At 30.5% G+C, this 21,775-nt stretch overlaps 3 protein-coding genes across 4 annotated transcripts; 1 reads left to right on the plus strand and 2 right to left on the minus strand.

The window, feature by feature from the left end:
* The first annotated feature begins 3,729 nt into the window (after window positions 1-3,729).
* Window positions 3,730-7,998, plus strand: LOC109811972 (phosphatidylinositol 4-kinase gamma 7). 2 transcript variants are annotated; one of them, XM_083073110.1, is made up of 4 exons: window positions 3,730-3,891; window positions 4,092-4,179; window positions 5,439-5,451; window positions 5,547-7,998. In XM_083073110.1, exon 4 carries the CDS (start codon window positions 5,694-5,696, stop codon window positions 7,611-7,613), a length of 1,920 nt encoding a protein of 639 aa, XP_082929236.1. In that variant the 5' UTR covers window positions 3,730-3,891; window positions 4,092-4,179; window positions 5,439-5,451; window positions 5,547-5,693; the 3' UTR covers window positions 7,614-7,998. The 2 variants fall into 2 exon arrangements, with proteins under 2 accessions (XP_082929236.1, XP_082929237.1); XM_083073111.1 differs by lacking the exon at window positions 5,439-5,451.
* A 1,010-nt stretch (window positions 7,999-9,008) lies between these two features.
* On the minus strand, window positions 9,009-13,175 carry LOC109803673 (calcium/calmodulin-regulated receptor-like kinase 2). The gene is made up of 8 exons (XM_020365356.3): window positions 12,970-13,175; window positions 12,233-12,629; window positions 11,770-11,923; window positions 10,966-11,092; window positions 10,585-10,667; window positions 10,440-10,511; window positions 9,790-9,993; window positions 9,009-9,663 (listed from the first exon to the last, which is right to left on the minus strand). Exons 2-8 carry the CDS (start codon window positions 12,556-12,558, stop codon window positions 9,361-9,363), a joined length of 1,269 nt encoding a protein of 422 aa, XP_020220945.2. The 5' UTR covers window positions 12,559-12,629; window positions 12,970-13,175; the 3' UTR covers window positions 9,009-9,360.
* A 6,483-nt stretch (window positions 13,176-19,658) lies between these two features.
* On the minus strand, window positions 19,659-21,566 carry LOC109800010 (uncharacterized). Its single transcript, XM_020360718.3, has 5 exons — window positions 21,373-21,566; window positions 21,231-21,274; window positions 21,045-21,138; window positions 20,501-20,568; window positions 19,659-20,250 (listed from the first exon to the last, which is right to left on the minus strand). The coding sequence occupies exons 1-5, from the start codon at window positions 21,491-21,493 to the stop codon at window positions 19,954-19,956; spliced, it is 624 nt and encodes a 207-aa protein (XP_020216307.1). The 5' UTR covers window positions 21,494-21,566; the 3' UTR covers window positions 19,659-19,953.
* Window positions 21,567-21,775: the final 209 nt, after the last annotated feature.

Consider the following 21,775-nt stretch of genomic DNA (forward strand, 5'->3'; position numbering starts at 1 on the left):
CCAAACAACATGTTTTTACAAGACACATCATGCTCGATGCCATTTACCTTCCATTTAGTGTCATTGAGACAAGCAACTCTTTACCTTGCCCATACCTGATGCCATTCAACTCGCGTCTTGCGTGGATGAAATCAAAGATGCTTTGGGATGATCACGCCTAGTGTGATTAAACCCATGCCCGGGCCCAATTCAGGTAAAGACGATTCTCTCTCTTCATGTCCGACATCACCCCATTGATACTCAACATCAATCAAGAAAACAACTCTGTCTTGGTCCCACTATGTGCCACATAACCTAAGGCCCAATGTTAAAGACAATTCTCCCACCTCATACTCGACATCATTCAAACCATGTATGACATAACTAAGTCAAAGGCTTTTCTCTTTCTCCACATTGGTGCTACCAATCTTGCGTTCAACATGAATGAGACAAAAGGGTCCCTATTTTGAGCCACGCCTGGTGCCATGAAGATGCGCCTGATGTGATGGTGAATTCTACACTTGACAAACTCACGAATTTGCTCAAAATCACTTAAAATCTAGAAAATCCAAGCATGCTACACCAAAATTCACAAGTATGCATCACATACAATTAATTTCTTATCAAAATAACATGCAACACTAATGAGACAAATCATAAAAATTACCTCCACATGTTTCACACACCTAAAACTCCTCAAAACATGTATTTCATTCCAAAATTCATCAACATAACAATGAATTTAGATGAAATCCTATAACACACAACACCAACAATCAATAAAGATTCATTTTTAGCTCCCTTTACCTTGAAATAAAAAAGAACCAGGGGAGAATAATAAGAACGAGCTCCAAGCAACTAGAAAGCTCCACAACTATTCAACGAGGTCTACTTTCCAAGCTTCCCAAGCTTGAATCTCTACTAAATCGTCTACAATAATCCTTTATGCACTTGAGAAGGCTAGGAGGAAAGAAAGAAGATTTTAGAATCTTAGAGTTCCCCTCTCTAATTTCTCCTCAAGGTTCTCTAAAAAATGAGTTTATGACGCTTAAGTCTCACTTTTCCCTCGATGCCAAACTGCATCTTTGTTCAAAGAAACCCTTTAAACCACCTAAACTCACAAAAATTTATAATTTCTTAGAATTTCTCAACAATAGGCCCCAATACTTCACAACACATAATTATTGATAAAAACAATAATAATTTAACAAAAATGCACAATGTTACATTTTAAAAATTAACCAAACTTTTATAAAATGTTTCACAAAATATTTTTAAAAAATGTTTTTAAGAATAGAAAACATATTTGAAGGTAAAATTTTGAGTTTTAAAATTTGTGACAAATGTTATTCTTTATGAATTTGAAATATATAAATTATTCTAGTTCTTCGATGCTTTAGGAAGATTATTAATGAAAAAAGATTGAGTTTCACTAATCATAAGATTTTGCCTTTTCAATTTAGAAACATAGGATGATAAAAACTTCTTTACATGTTCTCAAATATTTCATCTTGAAGGCTTTCAAAATTTTGAAGTGAGGTCCAATTAAAGTTTTGAAGTTAAAAGTGGAATTAAGGAGGTTAGGTTAACCATGAAAACAAAGTATTGAAGTTTTGAAGTTAAAAGTGGAATTAAGGAGGTTAGGTTAACTATGAAAACAAAGTATTACTCTTTAAATGATTTAATTTTGAAACATTATTAGTGTAAAAATGTTTAAATGTCAAACTATTTTGGACAAGGATTTGATGGAGGTCAAGGATTAACTTTTAAAAACTAGGACGAATACATAAACTATGTGCTCTGGTGTGATTCCCCCATTAATTTAACCATGATTTGAAATACATGGATTTGTAAATAAAATTCACACCAATTTGAATTTGGTCAAATCCCTTGTGGTTAACATTGGTCATTTGTCACTGTTCACATAAATGCATCTTTAAAAAGAAAGGTCTTGTCACATTTAATAGGTAATTTTTTTTAGACATTCACATCTTTCACTTGTCATTTTTTTTAGTAAAAATGGAAAAAAAAATACATTAAAAAATCTTAATTTTCTCCATGGTCATTGATCACCGAAAACTCAGAACTATCCAATAATTTTTCAATTTCCTTCCTAAATTTACCCTACTAATAGGTAATTACTTTATCATATGTGTTCATTTAGATCCTTGGAGCCATGGATCTACTTTTGTAAATACCAAAGATTTCTTCACTTAGGCATACTTTTCACTCATCAGAATACCCATAACTTTTTTTTAAGTATTTGTAAAGGATTCTATTGTCACCCACAACAACTAGTTTCACTTGAAAAATTTGTGAAAAGAAAAAAAGTAATATAAAAGTGATTAGTTGACTATTACTCCCATGTTATGCTCACCATATGAAAAGGTTAAAATCTCATCTTAGTCATACCTATTATATATTAAGTTAAATTATACTTTTCAATCCATAATCTTGGTCATTTTTTAATTACATAGTTTTAATCTTTTTTGTTAATTAATAATATTTGTTAATTAATAATGACGTGACATGTTAGTTTTAACCTAATATTATAGTAATAACATGACAACTTATATAATTGATGACATGAATTAATAATGTAATACTCACATAATAACAAAATATAAAATTTTAAAAATAAAAAAGTAACTCCATTACTTATTATATTATCTATGTTTTTTAATCACAAAATAAACATTATATTATATATGACACTACTATATGAGTTATTTAATTTTTTTAAAGTTTCCTATTTAATGTCATACCTAATTTAAAAATAATAAATAATAATTTTATTTAATAAAAACAATAAATTTGTTAATAAATAAATCATATAATTTGTATATAATAAATATAATCATACGGTCCCTTTTGTTTTTCATTTCCTTTTTAACTTAATTTTTCTCATTTTTTTAAGCACATTACTTAGGTTATACCATTCATTATATAAAGATATACTAAATAATAAATATATCAATATTACATTATTCATTTTGCTTATTTGAATATTTATATTTATTTTATCTGATTCAAACAATATTTTCTTTTATAAATAATACATTTCATCTCTATTTTTTATTTAATATTATAAATTTTATTATTTAATATATTTTCCATTCAATAATATAAATATAATATAAAAAATATAATACAACTCCAATAAGAAAAAAATAATAAACACATGAGATATAATAAAGAGAAAGAAAAATATTATATAATTTTTTTTCGAGTCACACGGGATGTAAAGGCAAAAACTTTACATCAAATCAATTGCATAAAGAGATTATTATATTAAAATTAAAGATAAGGATTCATGGATGCCCCATTTAACACCTTTTAATTTTTTTTTAATCACATGATATCTTTAGTTTTTTCTCTTCTATTTTTCCATGTCTCAATTAACGGGTACATAAATGTCCATCAAACATTATCCTAAATTTTTTTATATAAACATTATCCTAATTTTTAATAATAACAAAGATAAAGATGATACAAACAAAGTACAAACTACAATGAGCATTAGATTTTGAACGAAGAGAACAAAAAAGAGTTTATAAAATTGCCGATTATCATGTCAAACTATCTTAATAAAAGGATGAGATGACATATCCATTTGAAGTACTGCCACGTGCCTCCTGGTGGGCCCACTATCCCCCACGTGTCTAAACTTTATGGATGCAGTGTACTAAAAAATATTAAACTATTACAAAATAATAATAATAAATGAAATATGGATTTGATTTAAATAAGAATTGAGTTAAAGCGTAGACCGTACTATTCCCGTCTCGTCTCGTTAGCAAGAAAACCAAAAATTCCTCGGCGGCGGGACAGTACCAACTCACGCACTCTCTCTTCGGATCTCACCGCCGCCGTCCACGGCGGTGCCTCCTGTCCTCGATCTCCCTCACGCCGGTGACTATTTTTTCTTCTTTTATTTTTTTTTTATGGTTTCTAGAATATATGTCTAATCAAATTTCCCAAACGAATCGTTTTTGTTTTTCTGGAGGAATTCGAATGGTTTGAATTTTTAATTGTCGTTTTCTTATTTTTATTTTTCTTCTCGAAATCAGAATTAAAAATTTGGTTTATAATTTTCGTTGTTGTTTTTGTAGATACCGAGAAGGTAAAGTCGTTAACGATGGCCGAAGCCTCTGGTAGCAAGAGTCGTGGCACGTTGGCTCTTTCTGGAGGCTGAAGAAGGCGAGAATCTTATCCGATTTTCTTATTTTATTTGGCAAAATAATTTTAAAATCTGTGTGTAACGAATGAAATTGAATAAAAAAAAAAAGTCTAAAATCTGTTACGTAATGTGGATCTTTGAATTTTTAATCATTTTTTATTTGAAGCTTCTTCTTTTGTCATGCACATGATAATCACAACAAGAAGAAGAATAAAGTTTAATTTTCATACACTATTACTGAGAAGATTTTTACATTGTCGGTTATTAGATGTCATTTTACCTTTTGATTTTTAAGATGATATTATAAAATTCAACAAATTTACTGTATATTACAAATATGTGACTGGATGACAAATATAAATTTCTTGCTAGTGTTTTCTAATTCATTTCATAATAATAATGAGTAGGATCTGTGAATTCTTACTTCATTTCAAGCTTTGTGTTCTTTAATTTGTGTATTTTCTTTTAGAATATTACACTCATGTTTCTAAAGAAATATGGCTATGCCAAGTCGCATGATAGTCAGATTTTACACATCAATTTAGGTTGTGGACTTAAATCATGAGATAGAGTACGCTTAGAGTGACTTTAGTGCCAGGTTTATGGTCAGTTTGTTTTAAATATAATGATAGTCGGTTTGTCTTTAGTTGAGTGGTTAGGGAAGTTAGAGCTTTGAACTTTTTAATTAATTAAGGTTTTGAAAGAGGTTTCAGAATGTCCTTTCTTTTGGGGTCCACTTGATATGAGGAAATTCAAGCCAGAATAAGTAACATTTTATAATGTGGTTGAGATTATAGGTTAAGCAAGGAACATGAAAGAAAATTAAACTCCTTTGAAAACATAAATTACATCGTACTCTCCACTTTCTAGTGAATGGTCCTAATTTCGTTATCCGCTTTAGTTACTCATATAAAGATCAACCGCGTTTTTCTTCATCAAAGCACAAACTATCCTGGTGCTTATAGTCACCGGTTAACACTGATTTCTTTGGTTAGGAGTAGCTAAATTGATATGTCATTATGTTGCACTGATGGAGGTGACGTGATATACATCAACATCTTTTTCTTTCAATTACTATTATTGATTAGATGCCTCTGATCCTTCAATAACTAATTAAAACTCCATTGTTAAATTTGCAAGACTGTTCGTTTCTGATATGGTTTAGCATCCTTTCCCTGTGCTTGACTGAACATTAAGATATGAAAATGAATTTGCTTTTGTTTGTTGTTCTCTTTAGTAATATATCTGTGTAGTGATTTTACCTTTCATTTTCAATCAGCTTGTGTTATCAGGTGGGCATCTCCGATGTAGCGGTTTGGTAGAGTTAAATCAGTTTTGTAGAGTAAGCTGTTATGTGAGAACTTTTGGAGTTTTTTCGATTTTACAGGATTTACTATGATTGTTTATGGAAAAAACTCTTATCTGCAACATCAAGTGTCGGCATTCGAGTTTGGTGTTTGCTTGACAGAGAAACTCTCTGCCACTGCCACCTTTGCTGCTGGCATTCAAGTTTGCCTCTTCTCCTTCTCCTTACATGTATCCTGATTTGGACACCTGTTTACGCGATGAGATGGCGGTTGCAGCCTTCAAAGGACCTCCCAGTGAGTGCTGTGGGAATAAGAAAATTGAAAGAAAACCTTCTGGGAGGAGACGTGTATTTGTTCAGACTGAAACTGGGTGTGTTTTGGGAATGGAATTAGATAGAAGTGACAATGCCCATACTGTGAAAAGGAAATTACAGGTTGCATTCAATGTCCCAACTGAGGAAAGCTCACTTACATGTGGGGACATGGTCTTGAAGAATGACCTAAGTGTGGTTAGAAATGATTCTCCACTTCTTCTCACTAGGAACTTTTTAAATAGGAGTTCATCTACCCCGTGCCTTTCACCAACTGGCAGAGATCTTCAGCAGCGGGATCAGAGTGGACCAATTGAGGTTATAGGTTGCTCGGATATGTTTTCAGGAACCAAACAACTGGTTAAGGATATTAAGAAGGCAATAAAAGTTGGCATTGAACCAATCCCCATTCAGAGTGGATTGGGAGGTGCATATTATTTTAGGAACAGCAATGGTGAAAATGTTGCTATTGTGAAACCAACTGATGAAGAACCTTATGCACCAAACAATCCTAAAGGTTTTGTTGGCAAAGCTCTTGGGCAACCAGGACTTAAACGTTCAGTGAGGGTTGGGGAGACAGGTTTCAGAGAAGTTGCAGCTTACCTTCTTGATCATGATCATTTTGCCAATGTGCCCTCTACTTCCCTTGTGAAGGTCACACATTCTATTTTTAATGTCAATGACAGGGTCAATGGTAGTATGCACAATAACAAGAAGCAAATAAGCAAGATCGCATCACTGCAGCAGTTCATTCCTCATGATTTTGATGCGAGTGATCATGGAACTTCAAGTTTCCCTGTTGCTTCTGTTCATAGGATTGGGATTTTGGATGTACGAATTTTAAACACAGACAGACATGCAGGAAACCTTCTGGTCAGGAAGCTTGAAGGGTTTGGAAGATTTGATCAGGTGGAGCTTTTTCCCATTGATCATGGTCTTTGTCTCCCTGAAAGTTTGGAAGATCCTTATTTTGAATGGATCCACTGGCCTCAGGCATCAATTCCTTTTTCAGATGATGAGCTCGACTATATATATCATCTAGACCCATTTCGTGATTCTGAAATGCTCAGAATGGAGCTTCCCATGATTCGAGAAGCATGCTTGCGGGTTTTGGTTCTCTGCACTATCTTCCTTAAGGAAGCAGCAGCTTTTGGTCTTTGTCTAGCAGAGATTGGTGACATGATGAGTAGGGAATTTCAGGGTCACAATGAAGAGCCTAGTGAGCTTGAGCTTATCTGTATTGAAGCAAAGGAACTGTTAGATCAGGAAGAATTATCTTCTTTTGAAGCAGAAGTAGGAGACAAAGATGTGACTTTGTTTCAGTTAGATTGTGAGGGTCCAGATTTGGATTTCACTACAAACATTGAAGAGAAACAAACTGTGATGCCACCTTTTCAAGTTGGAGCTAGAAATGGAATTGTTAGAAACCCACTTTCTAAACTAGAGGAGAGTGTGATGGAGGAGGACGAGGCTGGGTGTGAAGAGGAGTTGCCCTTAGGTGGCGATGAATACAATGGTCCGGTTGAAAATGGGGTGCCTAATGTTTCAAAGCTGTCTGTGTCTGTGAAAAACACGAAAATTGATGAAAAAAGTTGGCAGAACATGAGTGTAAAGCAAAAGAGTGGCTTTTTGGCTGGTACATCATCTGGAAACACAACTGTGAATGAGTTGCCTGCAAGCTCTAGTTTCGTGAAGCTAACAGATATGGATGAAGACAAATGGAATCTGTTTCTGGAGAATTTCCAAAGGTTGTTGATCCCAGCTTTTTGTAATTGCAAACGAGGAAATGTGAGCAAGAAGCAGAGACAGAGACTTGGAACTTCATGCCAGTTTTAGGGGGACTATAAATGAAATTTGAAGTGAACAAATAAACATTAGAGGCTTGTACAATGTGTCACACGGTACACATTGAATTATATATACATAAATAAATACAGATGCTTTATTTTCGCAACACTGAGGGGGAGGGAGTATGCAGTAGTAAAATAGTAAACGAACATTTTCAGGTAGGAAGGTCTTGCATCAGCAAATAGTGGGCAGATCTTATTAACTAGTAGATGTGAAGACTGTGTCCCGATTTGCTCCTTTTTATTTTTCCACTTTATGTTCACTGGTTAGTACGTTGAATAATTTAGAGTAGATACCGAAATAAATTTGTGTATATCAATATTTTCCTAGTTTTAAATGATATTTCTTGTGTGGTTTGTTTGTCGCCTTTAAATTCTTATGTTTTTATCTGTTTGATATATTTTCAATAAATGCTTGTGTTGTGGATAGGCAATCCGTTGTCCAAATTATTTCTTTATTTGGATGTGGAAAGAAACATGGAAGAAGGGAGTAGGAAAGAGGGAAAATCGAGTAGAAAATGAGTTTTTTTTAGGTTCTTTAGATTAAAAGAATTTAGAAATAGGAAAATAAAGAAAATGAAAATTGATTTTTTTTAACTTGTTTGTTCGGGATAAAAAAAATGAAAGATATTTAAGTTATTGTAAAATAATAATATAAAATAAAAATAAGGACATGTTGATCATTGTATTTTACACTCTTCTCTAGTTATTTCTTTTCGAGTTGGAGTTACTTTTACGTAAAATTCACATTTTCTTCTTTCTCTTCACCTCTTACCTTTTTAAATAAAATTCTCATTTTTTTCTTCTTTCTCTTCACCTCTTACCTTTTTAAATGCATCATATCTAGAAACTGTATTTTCTTTCTAAACTTTCTCCCGAAGAGAAATTATATTTATATAACAATTTATAACGATGACAGAAAAATATAACAAATAATTGATGTAACGAGAGATAAAAAGTAAAAAATATTGTATAAAAAATTTGAATGTATAAATATTCTCAAATATACTATTCCAAACGTAAGTCGCAATGTGCCAAACTTGACTTATATATTTATATTTTATATATTCAGAATCAAATCTTGTGAAACCCCTCTGCTAGAATCAAATCTTGTGACAGCAGCAAGGAGAGAATTCCCTATTTGCTAAGGCTGGTACCAAATGACATCTCAAACTGTTTTACTATTATAAACTTTTGGATTTATTTTGCAGAACGGCAAGGTATTTGGAATCAAACAATTCACCCTTCTATTCCTTTCACATATTTTGTGTGCACTTTTAGTTCCAATACTTAACACTATTAAGTTAAAGAGAAAAGTAATTCATAATGTGACAAACTGAAAATTAGTGTGAGCAAACAAAAAGTCTTCAATTATTCGTCCGAGTAAAAGGGAAACTTATTCCTGTCAATCATCCATATTATCTTTATTTGTTCCTCAGAAAGCTCTTACATTTATCCGTATAAATGATTGATGGTAAAAAATTGAATTTATTTCTGTTAATTTCCTACCAAAACTCGCAAGACAGAATTGATTATTTACAAATCAAATCATGTTTCACAGTAGTATAGGATCCGCTTTTGTTATCTGTCCACTTTGCCTCACATTTGCAAGAACATGGACATGCATTTCCATATTTTGCAGTTAGTGGTTGATTCAATGATTTTTTTTCTTCTATAAACTTTCTTGTTCCAAAGACTACAAAAAGATTTTTCACCCCAAGTATATGAATATGCTTTCACCCCATTTCTCCGTGGTTCATGGTGGTTATTTTACTCAATTCAACCTGTTGATCCTCTATTTGACTCACAGTTCGAGAGATGTTGTCACTTGCAAATGACATGGTGTCCTCTTTCATGAGGCGCCTTTGATTAATCCTCAATATACCCTGTGAAACCTCACCAATGGAGGGGCGTTTCTTGGGTGATTTGTGCAAACATTTGTGTGCAATTTTAGCAAGCTGTCTCACTTCTTCAAGATCGCATTTTCCCACAAGTTGCTTGTCAAGAATCCCATCTACACCATCATAATCCATTGCAGCCTTGCAGAAAATAAAATAAAGGTATGAAGAAGAAATATCAGCCTAAAGATTTATTATTTATATAAATAACACTACCACTGAGAATTCAAAATGAAGTAGTTCCTTTCCAAAGAAAAAATAACTTACAAGATTGATATATTCCATCAAATTTTGATGTGGGTGGATTGCAGTGATAAGCTCAAAAATTATTATACCAAAACTATAAATGTCACTCTTCATTGTGAAGTTGCTCGAGGAAATGTATGCTGGATCCATGTAGCCATATGTACCTTTAAGGCTAGAATTACGGCCATCAAAGATCTCTTCCTTTGAGAGCCCAAAATCAGAAACCTGCATAAATCAGTGATTTTGGAGATAATCAAATACCAAACAGGAAAAGGGAGATAATTTATACTTGTCATTATGTTAGAATACTAGAGGTTAGAAAACTTTGCTTCTATAGTATTCAGCTGCTGTTGGGTGAATTCCAACATAGAAATTGTTCAGTTTAGTTCTAAGTTGTTGAGATATCATGAGAAATATTGCCGATTTAGGTAATTAAGGAAATTTAATCTCTTTCCATTATTTCAATTAAAAAATAATAATTGTAACAAGCTTAAAGCTTGGTAAGCTTCAACTTGAGAGAGTTTTGAGATACTGGCTTAACTTCTCCAAAAAGCTTATTTTAATTTATGCATATTTCCCTGAGACCATACCACCTGAGGTGATATATCAAAACTTAAGAAAATGAATAAAAAATACTGACTATCAAAAAGCAATAGTAGGAACAAGCTTACCTTAGCTCTCATTGACTGATCTAGCAATATATTAGCTGATTTCAAATCACGGTGCACGACGGGTGGGACGGCCTGTTCCATGCATATTCATATTAACCAAAGACATTTTCAGATAGTATAAGACAAAATATAACATTAAACATACCCCTTCATGAAGATATTCTATTCCGTGTGAAATATCAACAGCAATTTGCAGCCTTTCACCCCAACTCAATTTCTTTTCTTCATCTACATGCATGCGCAACACCAACTATTCTCAATAGTGATTAAAGACAACTTTATTGTAAGATTAAACGGTTATATAAAACAGAAAAATTCCTGTGTCATGTCTCATACTGGGAAAGGTGAAAAATACGTTATATTTACTAATAGTTGTGGACTACTAAAACATGTAAAAGAAAGTAATATCTTCCTTGGTGATATTATCATGCTAGTCTTCATATACAACTATCACAAAAAAAAAAAAAAAAAAATTGACAGCCATAAAAAAAAATCTTAAGAGGAACATGAAAGATCTTCCACTTACCATATAGAAGGTTTTCTAAACTTCCATTACTCATGAACTGGTAAACCAGCATATGCTGTCCTTTATCTATGCAGTATCCTAACAAATTTACAAGATTTCGATGATGCAGTCTTCCTAGCAGAAGCACCTGGATCAACATGTCACTAAAAATCATTGAGTGGCTAAACTGGTGAGTGGTGATTAATGTTAAATTCATGGAGTAACTTGGAGTTTCTCAAATAAGAACCAACATCAATAAAGTGAAACCCAGTGGAAATAAGTGGGCTCCTCACCATTTCAAATTAATTATTGCATCTGGCAGATAAAGGAACTTATTGCCAGTAGGATTTTACGTGCCAATGATGATGACCATATTAAAAACTCACAATTTTTCAGGTCATTTAGGAATGTGTGTTCCAAAACAGAGTTAAAATCAACTGGCACACGCACAGCATAGTATACCTTCCGTGAAATGACTAAAGTTGGGTTAAACTATGAACAAGTGAACAACAGACTATTTCATATATAAGATAATCAAAGCATTCTCTGCATGGTTCCTTCGAATTTTAATCATTATAATTTAGGTCAAATCAACAAATATCAAGCCATGTATGAGTCTATTAAAAATTAAACTGTAGTCTCTCAATCAAATCAAAACAAAAGAAAAGAGGAGGAAAAATAAAAGTCTAACTATTGAATCCTTTTCCAATATTACATAAATCAGTAGTGAAGACTCAAAGAAAACAAAAAGTTCTGCATCCCACAAACCTTGTATTAAAGTAGTTATTTGCAAAGATCTTCTCGTAAAAAGTTATTAGCATATACCTCTGTTTGAAATTCTTTCTCCCCTTGTTTGGAATTGGGAGCAAGCACCTTGACAGCTACCACCTCTCCTGTAGGCATTGTGGCTTTATAAACTGTGCCAAATGATCCTTGTCCCAATGTATTTGTGAAATCATGTGTGGCCTTTTGAATTTCTCTATAGAACATGTAAAATGTTAGATAAATGTTAATGTCCCTTGGATGCATTTTTCATCTAAGCAATTTCTGGCCCTATTTTCTCTTTTTTCCTTCCAAACTAACATGCAATGTGGTTGCCCTTACATACAATGAAACTTCATTATAAAAGTTCATCATAAACATCCCAATTCCACAAATCAAGTACTCAACACTTTCTTAATGCAGCACCTATAAGGTTTACATCCTACTTAGTAGTTATCCAAAAACAAAATATTTTAGATGAAAGAAAGAAAGCACATCTCATGTTCCAGAAAAAAAATGTACTTACTTGTATGAGTACTTTAGAATGCCTGATGTTGAAGCAAACCCATCTTTGTTCTGATGATTCCACCAAGTTGAATGCAAACTTTTTTGAGGATTTGGTGACCTTGAAGTGGCTATGGAACTGGTGAGAGAAGCACTGAAGTCAATGCTCGTTCCTAATCCATTTGTTCGTATAGGGAGAGTCGTTAAACTAGGTTCATTCGCAGATCGACCAAGATGACTTCGCTTCTTATACCACCTTATGCCAAAATATATGAGGCAAGCAATCAAAACTCCAAGGGCCACCCCAACAGAGACACAAATGATAACTAAATCAGCTTGATTAACCATTCCTTGCTCTCTCTTGATATTCAAACAACTCAATCATCTTGATCTTGCATAATACTATCACTAGAAGTTCACTGCCACAAAATTAACACAACTTTAAGTTAATTCAGCACTTTATCCAGCTAGAACTGATACCGATTCCACACTTCATCAACAACAACAATCAATTTGAAAGATGAATCTAACCAAAAATACAATATTGAAACATCTAATGCCTTGATTATTCAGCAACAATCAACACGTCAAAACAATTTGCCTACTCAAAGATGGTGTCCCAATAATAAGCCACTTTACTAAAATTCAACAAATTTTACAAAACAAACCCATCATCCATAAAACTCATAACCCACCAACCCAAATTCAACAACAACAACAAAAAACTGATCTTTTCAACAAAATCAGGAGAGAAAGAACCTTGTTCAGAAAACTGAACTCAATTGTGGTAGTTGTGTTGATTAAGGTCCAAAGTATGAAGAAGGTAGCAAGATGAAAAAGAGAGAAAGAAGGTTTGAAGAGAAATTAAAACTGAAAAAACAAAAAAAAAAAAAAGTGGAAGAAGAGGTCTGAGTTGGAGGCTTCTTCATGCTTTGAAACGAAACCAAATGGAAGAAAAACGCGGATTAATTTGGTAGCGACTGCGTCTTAATTTAAGTTTTAAAAAAAAGTTTAATTTTTAACAAAAAAAAAAATACGTTTTTTATTAAAAAAAAATGTTATACTTTAAAGTTTAAACTAAAGGTTTCATAGTCATTGTTATAAGTTATACAGTCAACTAATTATAAATAATTATTAGTATCATTTTTAATGAAAGTTAACAAATTATCATAAATAATCATTTGTGATTATATAATTATACAAAATTATTTTATACTATAATTACACTGTTTTCCTCTTAAAATAATAAAGATCATACTGATTTATATAACCTAAAAGGTAAACATTAGAAAATTAACAAACTTAATTGAATTACAGTACTTTGCACTATTACATATATATACCATTTACATATAAAAATAGCAATAATTGACTAATTGTTGTTCATATATAATCAAATCTCTACAATATTTTAATCCCAATTGTGTATCTATTACCATAATTTCTTTATTTTTAGGAATTAATGTCAGGAAAATATCTCAGTGAACATCGATACTATTAATAGAATAAATTATTTTCTTTTATTTTCATAATTTTAGATAATTTTATTCTTATAACAATCTATTTTATAAAATTACAAATTTTTGTTTTTTCTATAAATTTCACTTCATAATCATCTATATTTTTAATAATCACTTACTATTATATAATATTTATTATTTATTATTTCTAAAAATAATTTATGAGGATGCCTTTTGTATGTTAATGATTAATAATATTCATAATTGATTCAGTTCAATGTAAATTGCATTAATTGAAATAAAAAATCAAAATCAAAAATTGAAAAATTAATTTTTTTTAATTATATTGAATGCTTTTTTATTCCAATAAGAATATCAATCTAGTCCAAACTAATCTAGACACTTTTTTTTTCTCTATATACCTGACTATTGTATTTTTTTTATTATTTTGTTTGATTTTTTTATATTGTGGTAAATAATGTTTGACTATTAAATACTTAAAATTGACTGATTTACTTAATTTTTTAAGTTAATGATTATATCATGTTATCGAATATTGATAAATTATCTATTATGACTTATATTATTAATAATTAATTAATTAATAATATTAATAATTATTTTTATTCATTAAATTATTATAACTTTTGGTCTTTAAAAATATTATAGTTATGTTTAAAAAATTAAAATTCTATTCGGTCCAAACTATAATATATATATATATATATATATATATATATATATATATATATATATATATATATATATATATATATATATATATATATATATATATATGGATTAGATTGAATATGATTTTTAAACTAGTTCAATTAAATCATCAATGAACAAAATTGAATTGAATTATTTTCTTCCTCAAAATCGATTCGATCCAATCTAATCTTCAAACATCCTTTAAACTTTAGCTCTCACTTTCTTATTTTCTATCCTCACTTTGATTTCTGTCTTCTTCCTCACAAAGTGTTAAATATTATTGATTGTAACCCATCTTTGTTACCCTTAAAAGAGAGGCATTCCAATAATTGGCCCAAGTCTGTATCAAAGAAGTACCAATTATAAGAAAGTCACAAGGCATAATTTTTAAAACATCAATTGTGTATATTTTTTAATGTTGTTATTTGATATTAATAGCCAAAAGTTTAAAAAAATTTGACAACTTGTAGAAAATGAAAGTTAAATATATTATAAATTTACTTTCATACATTATGATTATATATAATAATACTTATTTATTTTAAATTACGATAGAATGATCACTAAATACATGAATCAACTTATTACATAAGAAGTGTTTTAGTTTTATTAATAGTTTTAAGGTAAACATTCAATTTAATCCTTGAAAGATGGTAGAGGTGATCAATTGGTCTTTAAAAGATTTTTTTTTATGGTAATTAGGTCCATAAATTTTAATTTTGTCATTTAAGTTAGTTTTTCCATTATACTCAATTACCAAAATCTAGTAGATTTTTGAACAATTAATAGTTAAGTATTTTCTTTCCTAATCACCTAATATGAATCGTAATTCAATGTGTTTGATGTTTTTTAATCAACAATGAATATCTTGTCATATTTAAATATTATGGTCAGCGGTGCTCTAGTTAAAATGGAAGATTATTGTTGAGTAGGATTTCCTGTAATTGATTTCTTTTGTCTCAACCATCTCTAATTTTTTTTATTATGTTACATGTTTGGATTGTAAATCCTAAATTATTAAATTTATGATTTAACAATATGAATAGTCGTTCTAAAATATCTAAAGTAAGGATGTGTATCGAATATGGGTGTCGCTATGTCTAATAAATCGCAAAACTCCTTTGATAAAAATAGGGAAAAGTTTAATGACAATGGTCATCTTTGCTATTGTGGAAACAAGACTCTATTGAGGGTTTCATAAGTAAGTAGAAATCCAAGAAATTTTTTTCACTTACCCTTTACTACTCTGACGATGTTAGGTGAATTCTTCTTCAACGATATCTCAAATCCTTATCTCATATAAATGAGTTTCGCATCTTACATAAATGGGTAAAATGGGATTTGAGAATGGGAGTTAGTTGAGATAAATAAGTTATTCAAATGTTACTTTTAGGCATGACAATCTAACCCGACCTCATGGGTACCTGTTTGAACCTATCCCGATTTGGACGAAGAAAATTTGTGTTGATCGGGTTCGGGTTCAAGTTTTCCCTGATTGATAAAATTAGGGCCGGGGACGAGGATGTTAATATCCACCCTGTCCCAGTACCTGTCCCCGTCCCACTTAATAATATAATTAAAAATTTATTTATATATATATATATAAACCAAAATTAGAAACCTTTATATGTAAAAATTTGTATTATCTTACTTTTTTTATTTTTATTTTTTTTCATATTTATTCTAAATAGAAGAAAAAAAGGGTTCAGAAGCGAGGATGGGTCAGGGAAACCCGAAACCCGTCAGGGATGGGAATTAATACCCAGATTTTACCTCTAATGGGTATCGGGAACGAGGACGGGAGCGGGGGCAGTTTAAATTTGTGGGGCAGGGACAGGGAACATAAAACCCGCCTCCGCCCCACCCCACCTTGTTGCCATGCCTAATTACTTTAGTTATTTTAAAATTAAATTAAAAATTAAGCCTTACTTTCATGTGTTTAAATATATTTAATCATTAATTTTTGCATGTCAATTGAAAAAAAAAATGTGTCAACATAATAATTAATAGTTAACATGAGACTAACTTAGTTATAGTAATTGAATATAATGAAAAAATTAACTTATATAATGGAATTAAAATTTAGATATTTAAATATTAAATTTTTTTTAAGTATCTATCGATCACCTTTATCATCTTTTAGAAATTAAATTGAGTGTTTATTCAATAATTTTGCATTCAAATTTTATATATATTCAACTATATTAAATATTTAGAAAAAATTTATATCTAAATTAAATAAAATTATCTCCCATAAAACATCCGTAGCCTCTTAAAAACGTCATGTTAGGAATTAGGGAGATTAAATTTTGTTTCATTTCATTTCCTCTATACTAGGTTAAATAATTCACGAAGCCGGTGATATTACGTGGCTATTGGATGTATTTGGTTTGGGACCCGTTTCACGTAAACAAAATGTCGTTTGTATTTAATCTTTGTGTCTCGTCCAATTCAATTCAATGAAAGATTTCTACAAATAATGGTTTAATTAAAGGTTTCAACAATAGTGTATAACTCGTGAAAAATATATTTAAAGGAATTAATAATTATACTATAAACAATCTACGTGCACCAAAACTATTTCTAGTCCGTACGTAAAAGCCATTTAATAATACTAATTACTAAATAATATTTCTAACACTAATAATAATAACAACAAAAAGTTTTAAATTATGTGGAGCCACCCTTTAAGGAGTGATTCGGCGGCAGAGTGGTTTAATTTTTATCATTTTGCCATCGATTTTTCCAATAGTTATTTATCGATCCTAAAAGTTTATTTTTGATTACTAATAATATGAATAGTTTTATATTTGTGTTTACGATTAAAAAAGTGTTAAAAAAATTGATAGGACATATTATTTTCTTTTATAAATTTTACTATAATTGTATATTATTTACGTGAATAATTATACTTGTATATATTGACTGATGATTAAAAAAAATGTTAATCAATACGGGAAATTTTGACAATTTTTTTCATTATTAAGATATACCGAAATTGTAAAGTAAATAAATATAGATTAAATACAAACCATAAATATTTTTTGTATTTATTATATGAATATTTTTAAATGCAAGCATGTCAATAAAAAAAAATTTAATTGTATACGGAAAAGACTTTGATTAATACAACAATGTCTGGTAGTTAAAATTAAAATTACATGTACCTGAAATTTTAGTTTTAAAAAAATAATTTAGTAGATAAAAAAATTATTAATTTGATTAGTGATTTGTAATTGTAAAAATTTAAATGTTAAAAATAGAGACATGTCGTCAAGGAACAACCTCTTAAAGATGTGAACATGGTGAAGGAAGGAGATTATTATATCTCCTAGAAAAGAAAATGACAATTTTTTTTGTAAGTTCTATTTAAAGAGAATCAATGTCCTCTCTTATTATGAATATTTAAATAATGTTATGCGTAATTTTTATCGGATTTATTATTTTATAAATAAGTTTTAGTTTTTGCATATTAGTCTCTTATTAATTTATTACATTTTGTATAATAATATTACATTATTTACATGTCTTTAAACTTTCAATTTTATTTTTTCTCACAAAAATATTTCTTTCTCTGTTGTTTCTAACTGACGATTTTCAGCAGAGAATTTCAACTAAAATTTGGATTTCATTTTTCATTTATTTTTATTCTTTATTTTCTTTCCCTTACTCTCTTTCTCCACACCTACATCCGTGTTTTACATGGCTTCAACTTCAAAACTCTAATACTTTTATTAAGACGATTTGTCTTGTAAGCAGCAAAGAAGATAATTCTTCCAAGAAGACAAAAATGTACTTCCGTAAGAGAATGGTGAAATGATTTTAGTTTCTCTCTCTTTGTCGTTTAATTTGCCCCGTTTGAAATGTTGGTATTCATGAAAATTAAAGTGAGTAAGTGACTAATTGTATTGGTGTGATGAGTAGATGTTTTGTGTTGCAGTTAATGATGATTATGAGGGAGAGTTTATCTTTTCATTTTTCGAAACTCTATGAATTGCAGTTTACAAATTTACATTCTTCGAACTTCATCAACTATTACAGTCCTTCACTCTCCCCCCTCGTCACACACAGGTTAAAACCCTCTCCATTTCTTTCATTACTAAGTTTTACATAACTTATCATAAAGTATATATTAATTATATTATTTTATTTTATTAACTTTTTAAAAAAAGTAAATGAAATAAAAGAAATGTATACACACCTCACACACTTTCCTTAACTTAATTTTGTGCGTTCTTTAAAAGTCAATATTAAAAAAAAAATTGCAATTATTGTCAAAATGTAATTTATTAGAAAAAATGGATGTTGGTATGGAGAAAGAGGGTAAGAGAAAGAAAATGAAGAATGAAAATAAATGAAGAATAAAATCCAAATCTGAGAGAGAATGGAACTGAAAGGTCAAAATATTCTCTAAAATATAATAATAAAATAATAAATTTGATAAAAATCACATATAATATCATTTAAATGATCCTAATCAAAAGAAACATTGATGCCCTCTAAATAGAATTTGTGCAAAAAAATTGCCAAAGAAAAAAATGGTAGATTTTGGATTTAGTAAGAGGAACTAGTCTCATGTAATAAAGCGAACCAAGGTTTTAAATTTCTATTTAAGAGAAATGTCCATATCTTGCTTACCAAAAAAATGACATAGATATAGTATCAAAGAAAGTCCAACAATGATTTATTTAACCGAAACCTATATATATTTGATTTTTATTCGGTGTGTAAAAACTCATCAAATCAATAAGAATGCGATTAGTTTCTAAATCAATAAGTTATGTGATACATGTGACAAAACTAATAAAAATAAAAATTCAACAAAATTACTAGATAATTGGATTCCTTTACCAACCAGTGAGAAATTTAAATTAGTTCCATCATATATAATTCGCTTAGAAAAATATAATTCCTTGATTTGGCGTCTGAGATATATGTAAGTATAATCATCACAATTAACATCAATTGTACTCTACTCGTGAGTCATGACCATCCTGATCAGCACTGCGCACTACTATATTTGTCTCTTTTGTGTGCCTTCTTTTTCTATTCTCACAATGCTATAGCTAGCATTACTTCATACTCTAATAATTAAGACTTATAAGAGGATAAGAACCATATATACTCACATGAGTAAGTCTGATCTGTCCTCATAAGCTATATTAAATTTTCACAAAAGAGAATACGTGTCTCATCATCTCATGCGGCAATCACTGCATTAGTTAAAGTTAAATAACCAAACCATAGACCCATCCATGACGTGAAACCTCTATATGGGTAACTAGCATTGCGATCTATTTTATTAATTAAAGATGTTACGAAGATACACTTAATTACAACAACACTCTCAAACTGCATGCGTTCTACACATATCTATTTTAAGTATGAAATGAAACGAAACAACTATTTGTTAAGTCCTATGGATGCCTTTCTGACACATAAAAAACTATAATATAAAGCAAACCTATATTAATATCTATATATCTAGGCCATTACCAAGTAGTTGCTAGCACAACAACTTGGTGCAAAACTGTGAGTCTAGACATATATATTACTGATCTTGATAATCTCAATTTCTAGGCTCATGATTATTGATGGGTGGTCTGTGGCTTGGTTTTCCCCTATAATCCTTATATATCAGGTTTGCAATCTCTTTTGCAGCGTCAGCAAATCTTTGTGTTTCATCTTTACTTTGAGGTTCTTCAGAAATTTGTTGTTCATGACTTGAGGAACCCCCTAGGCTGGATTTAACTGGCACGACATTGCAATCTTGTGAACACTTGGGGTTTGTGCTGGTTGGAGTACTCCTTCGAGTTACAAACTTGGTGGATTTCAAATATTCCTTTGGTACCATTGTCATAAGCTTCTGCATGAATATAACCATGTAAACATGCAATCTGTGTAAAATATATATCTAGCTAGTATATGAAGCTATATAGCTTTAGGTTAATATATTGCATATTGGAAAGATTATATATTATGCTCTCTTTATAACAGCCACATATATATATATATATAATGCATCACTCTAAATTTTGCTACGCATGTATATGCTCTATTAAAAAAAGCAGAGAGGAAAAATTTATGCAATGTATAGTTATCAGTGAGTAGAAAACCTGATCATCATTCTTTTTGTCTAGTGAGCTTCCTCCAGAAGACTTCTTTAAACCATCATTATCCTTGCCTGCAATATATATGGAAATAAACATATATGAGGATCCATAAGTACAATTTCTTTGATAGTGACACGCTTAAAGATCAATTATTGAAGAGAATAAGATTGATTTAATTCTTTGATATATAAGATTTTAGCATAAATTTTTACAATTTTCCTCAACAAAAAAGAAAAAGGACTTTGGGGTTGAAATTGCTGCGCATGAATCCACACAAATTAAAAGATATGTACATGAAATCTAGAAACAACTTTTCCACTCCAAGACTAGTGGTGAATGCTAATTAACTAGCAGACTCACAAGGGATTCACTCAGTTATGTTTTGGAAGGTGGTGCCTGGGTCCATGATAATCATCAGTGAAAGCTACAAAACCATCCATTTTGAGCTTTCTTGGTTTAATAGTACTTTTCTCCCCTTTACATTTTACTATTTTATGATCTCCCTCCCTTTCATCAAAGTCACATATTCCATCAGAATAGGTTGCACCTGAAATCTTTGAAGTCACTTCATGTCTGCTAAATTTCTTTCCCCCAAGCCCTAGCTTCCTCATGTAACCAGCTCCATTTCTCACAAATGGTTCCTATCATACCATGATACATGATCTTTACATATGATTAAATTAATTAGATAATAACATGAAAACAACATAGGAATAGTTAGCAATTGACATACCTCTTGAGCAAACACCCCAAGTTTGTTCTTGTTCCCTTCCTTACCTGCAGTTACATCAGTGCCAATCAGATCATACAATTTTTAGCTTGATCTTTAATTAATTTTTAGGAAGTAATTAATAAAAATATTACTAATATTTTACCTGCTAGCGCTGGAACAAGTACTCTTGCTGAAGAATCCCCTTGGACAGTCATGAGCAAGAGACATCCCAGTAAAAGGGTTGAGAGAACTGTGATCTTCATCTGAGTGTTTCTTCTTTTCATGAGTTTTTGTTTTCTCTTAACAACTGAAAGAGGGAAAACTTAACTAGCAGAACATGGTTTTATACAGTGTTCAGAGTTCAGACCAAGTCAAAGCTAGGGTTCCGACTCCTGTTCTTTTAATCATTATATTATTCCTCGGTATGTTAAAAACTTGGGAAAGCTCAATATCAGATTAATCAATTAATATAAATGTAATTAAGCTTGTTTTAACGTAGGAATAATTTATTATTAAAAAAAAGGGTGTTGCTCAATCTCAAGTTTGAATGCGATTATATGGTTCGA

Source organism: Cajanus cajan, chromosome 4 (genome assembly GCF_000230855.2).
Source record: "Cajanus cajan strain Asha chromosome 4, NIPB_CcT2T_4, whole genome shotgun sequence".
NCBI lineage: Eukaryota > Viridiplantae > Streptophyta > Magnoliopsida > Fabales > Fabaceae > Cajanus > Cajanus cajan.

Excerpts from the sequence above, each read along its gene's own strand:
- LOC109811972 (XM_083073110.1), top strand. The coding sequence starts at position 5,694 with ATGTATCCTGATTTGGACACCTGTTTACGCGATGAGATGGCGGTTGCA.
- LOC109803673 (XM_020365356.3), bottom strand. The coding sequence starts at position 12,558 with ATGGTTAATCAAGCTGATTTAGTTATCATTTGTGTCTCTGTTGGGGTG. Across the intron at positions 11,924-12,232 it reads ATTCTAAAGTACTCATACAA|AGAAATTCAAAAGGCCACAC; the intron begins GTAAGTACATTT and ends CATGTTCTATAG. Across the intron at positions 10,668-10,965 it reads TTTAGAAAACCTTCTATATG|ATGAAGAAAAGAAATTGAGT; the intron begins GTAAGTGGAAGA and ends GCATGCATGTAG.
- LOC109800010 (XM_020360718.3), bottom strand. The coding sequence starts at position 21,493 with ATGAAAAGAAGAAACACTCAGATGAAGATCACAGTTCTCTCAACCCTT. Across the intron at positions 21,275-21,372 it reads ACTTGTTCCAGCGCTAGCAG|GTAAGGAAGGGAACAAGAAC; the intron begins GTAAAATATTAG and ends ATGTAACTGCAG. Across the intron at positions 20,251-20,500 it reads ACAAAAAGAATGATGATCAG|AAGCTTATGACAATGGTACC; the intron begins GTTTTCTACTCA and ends ATATTCATGCAG.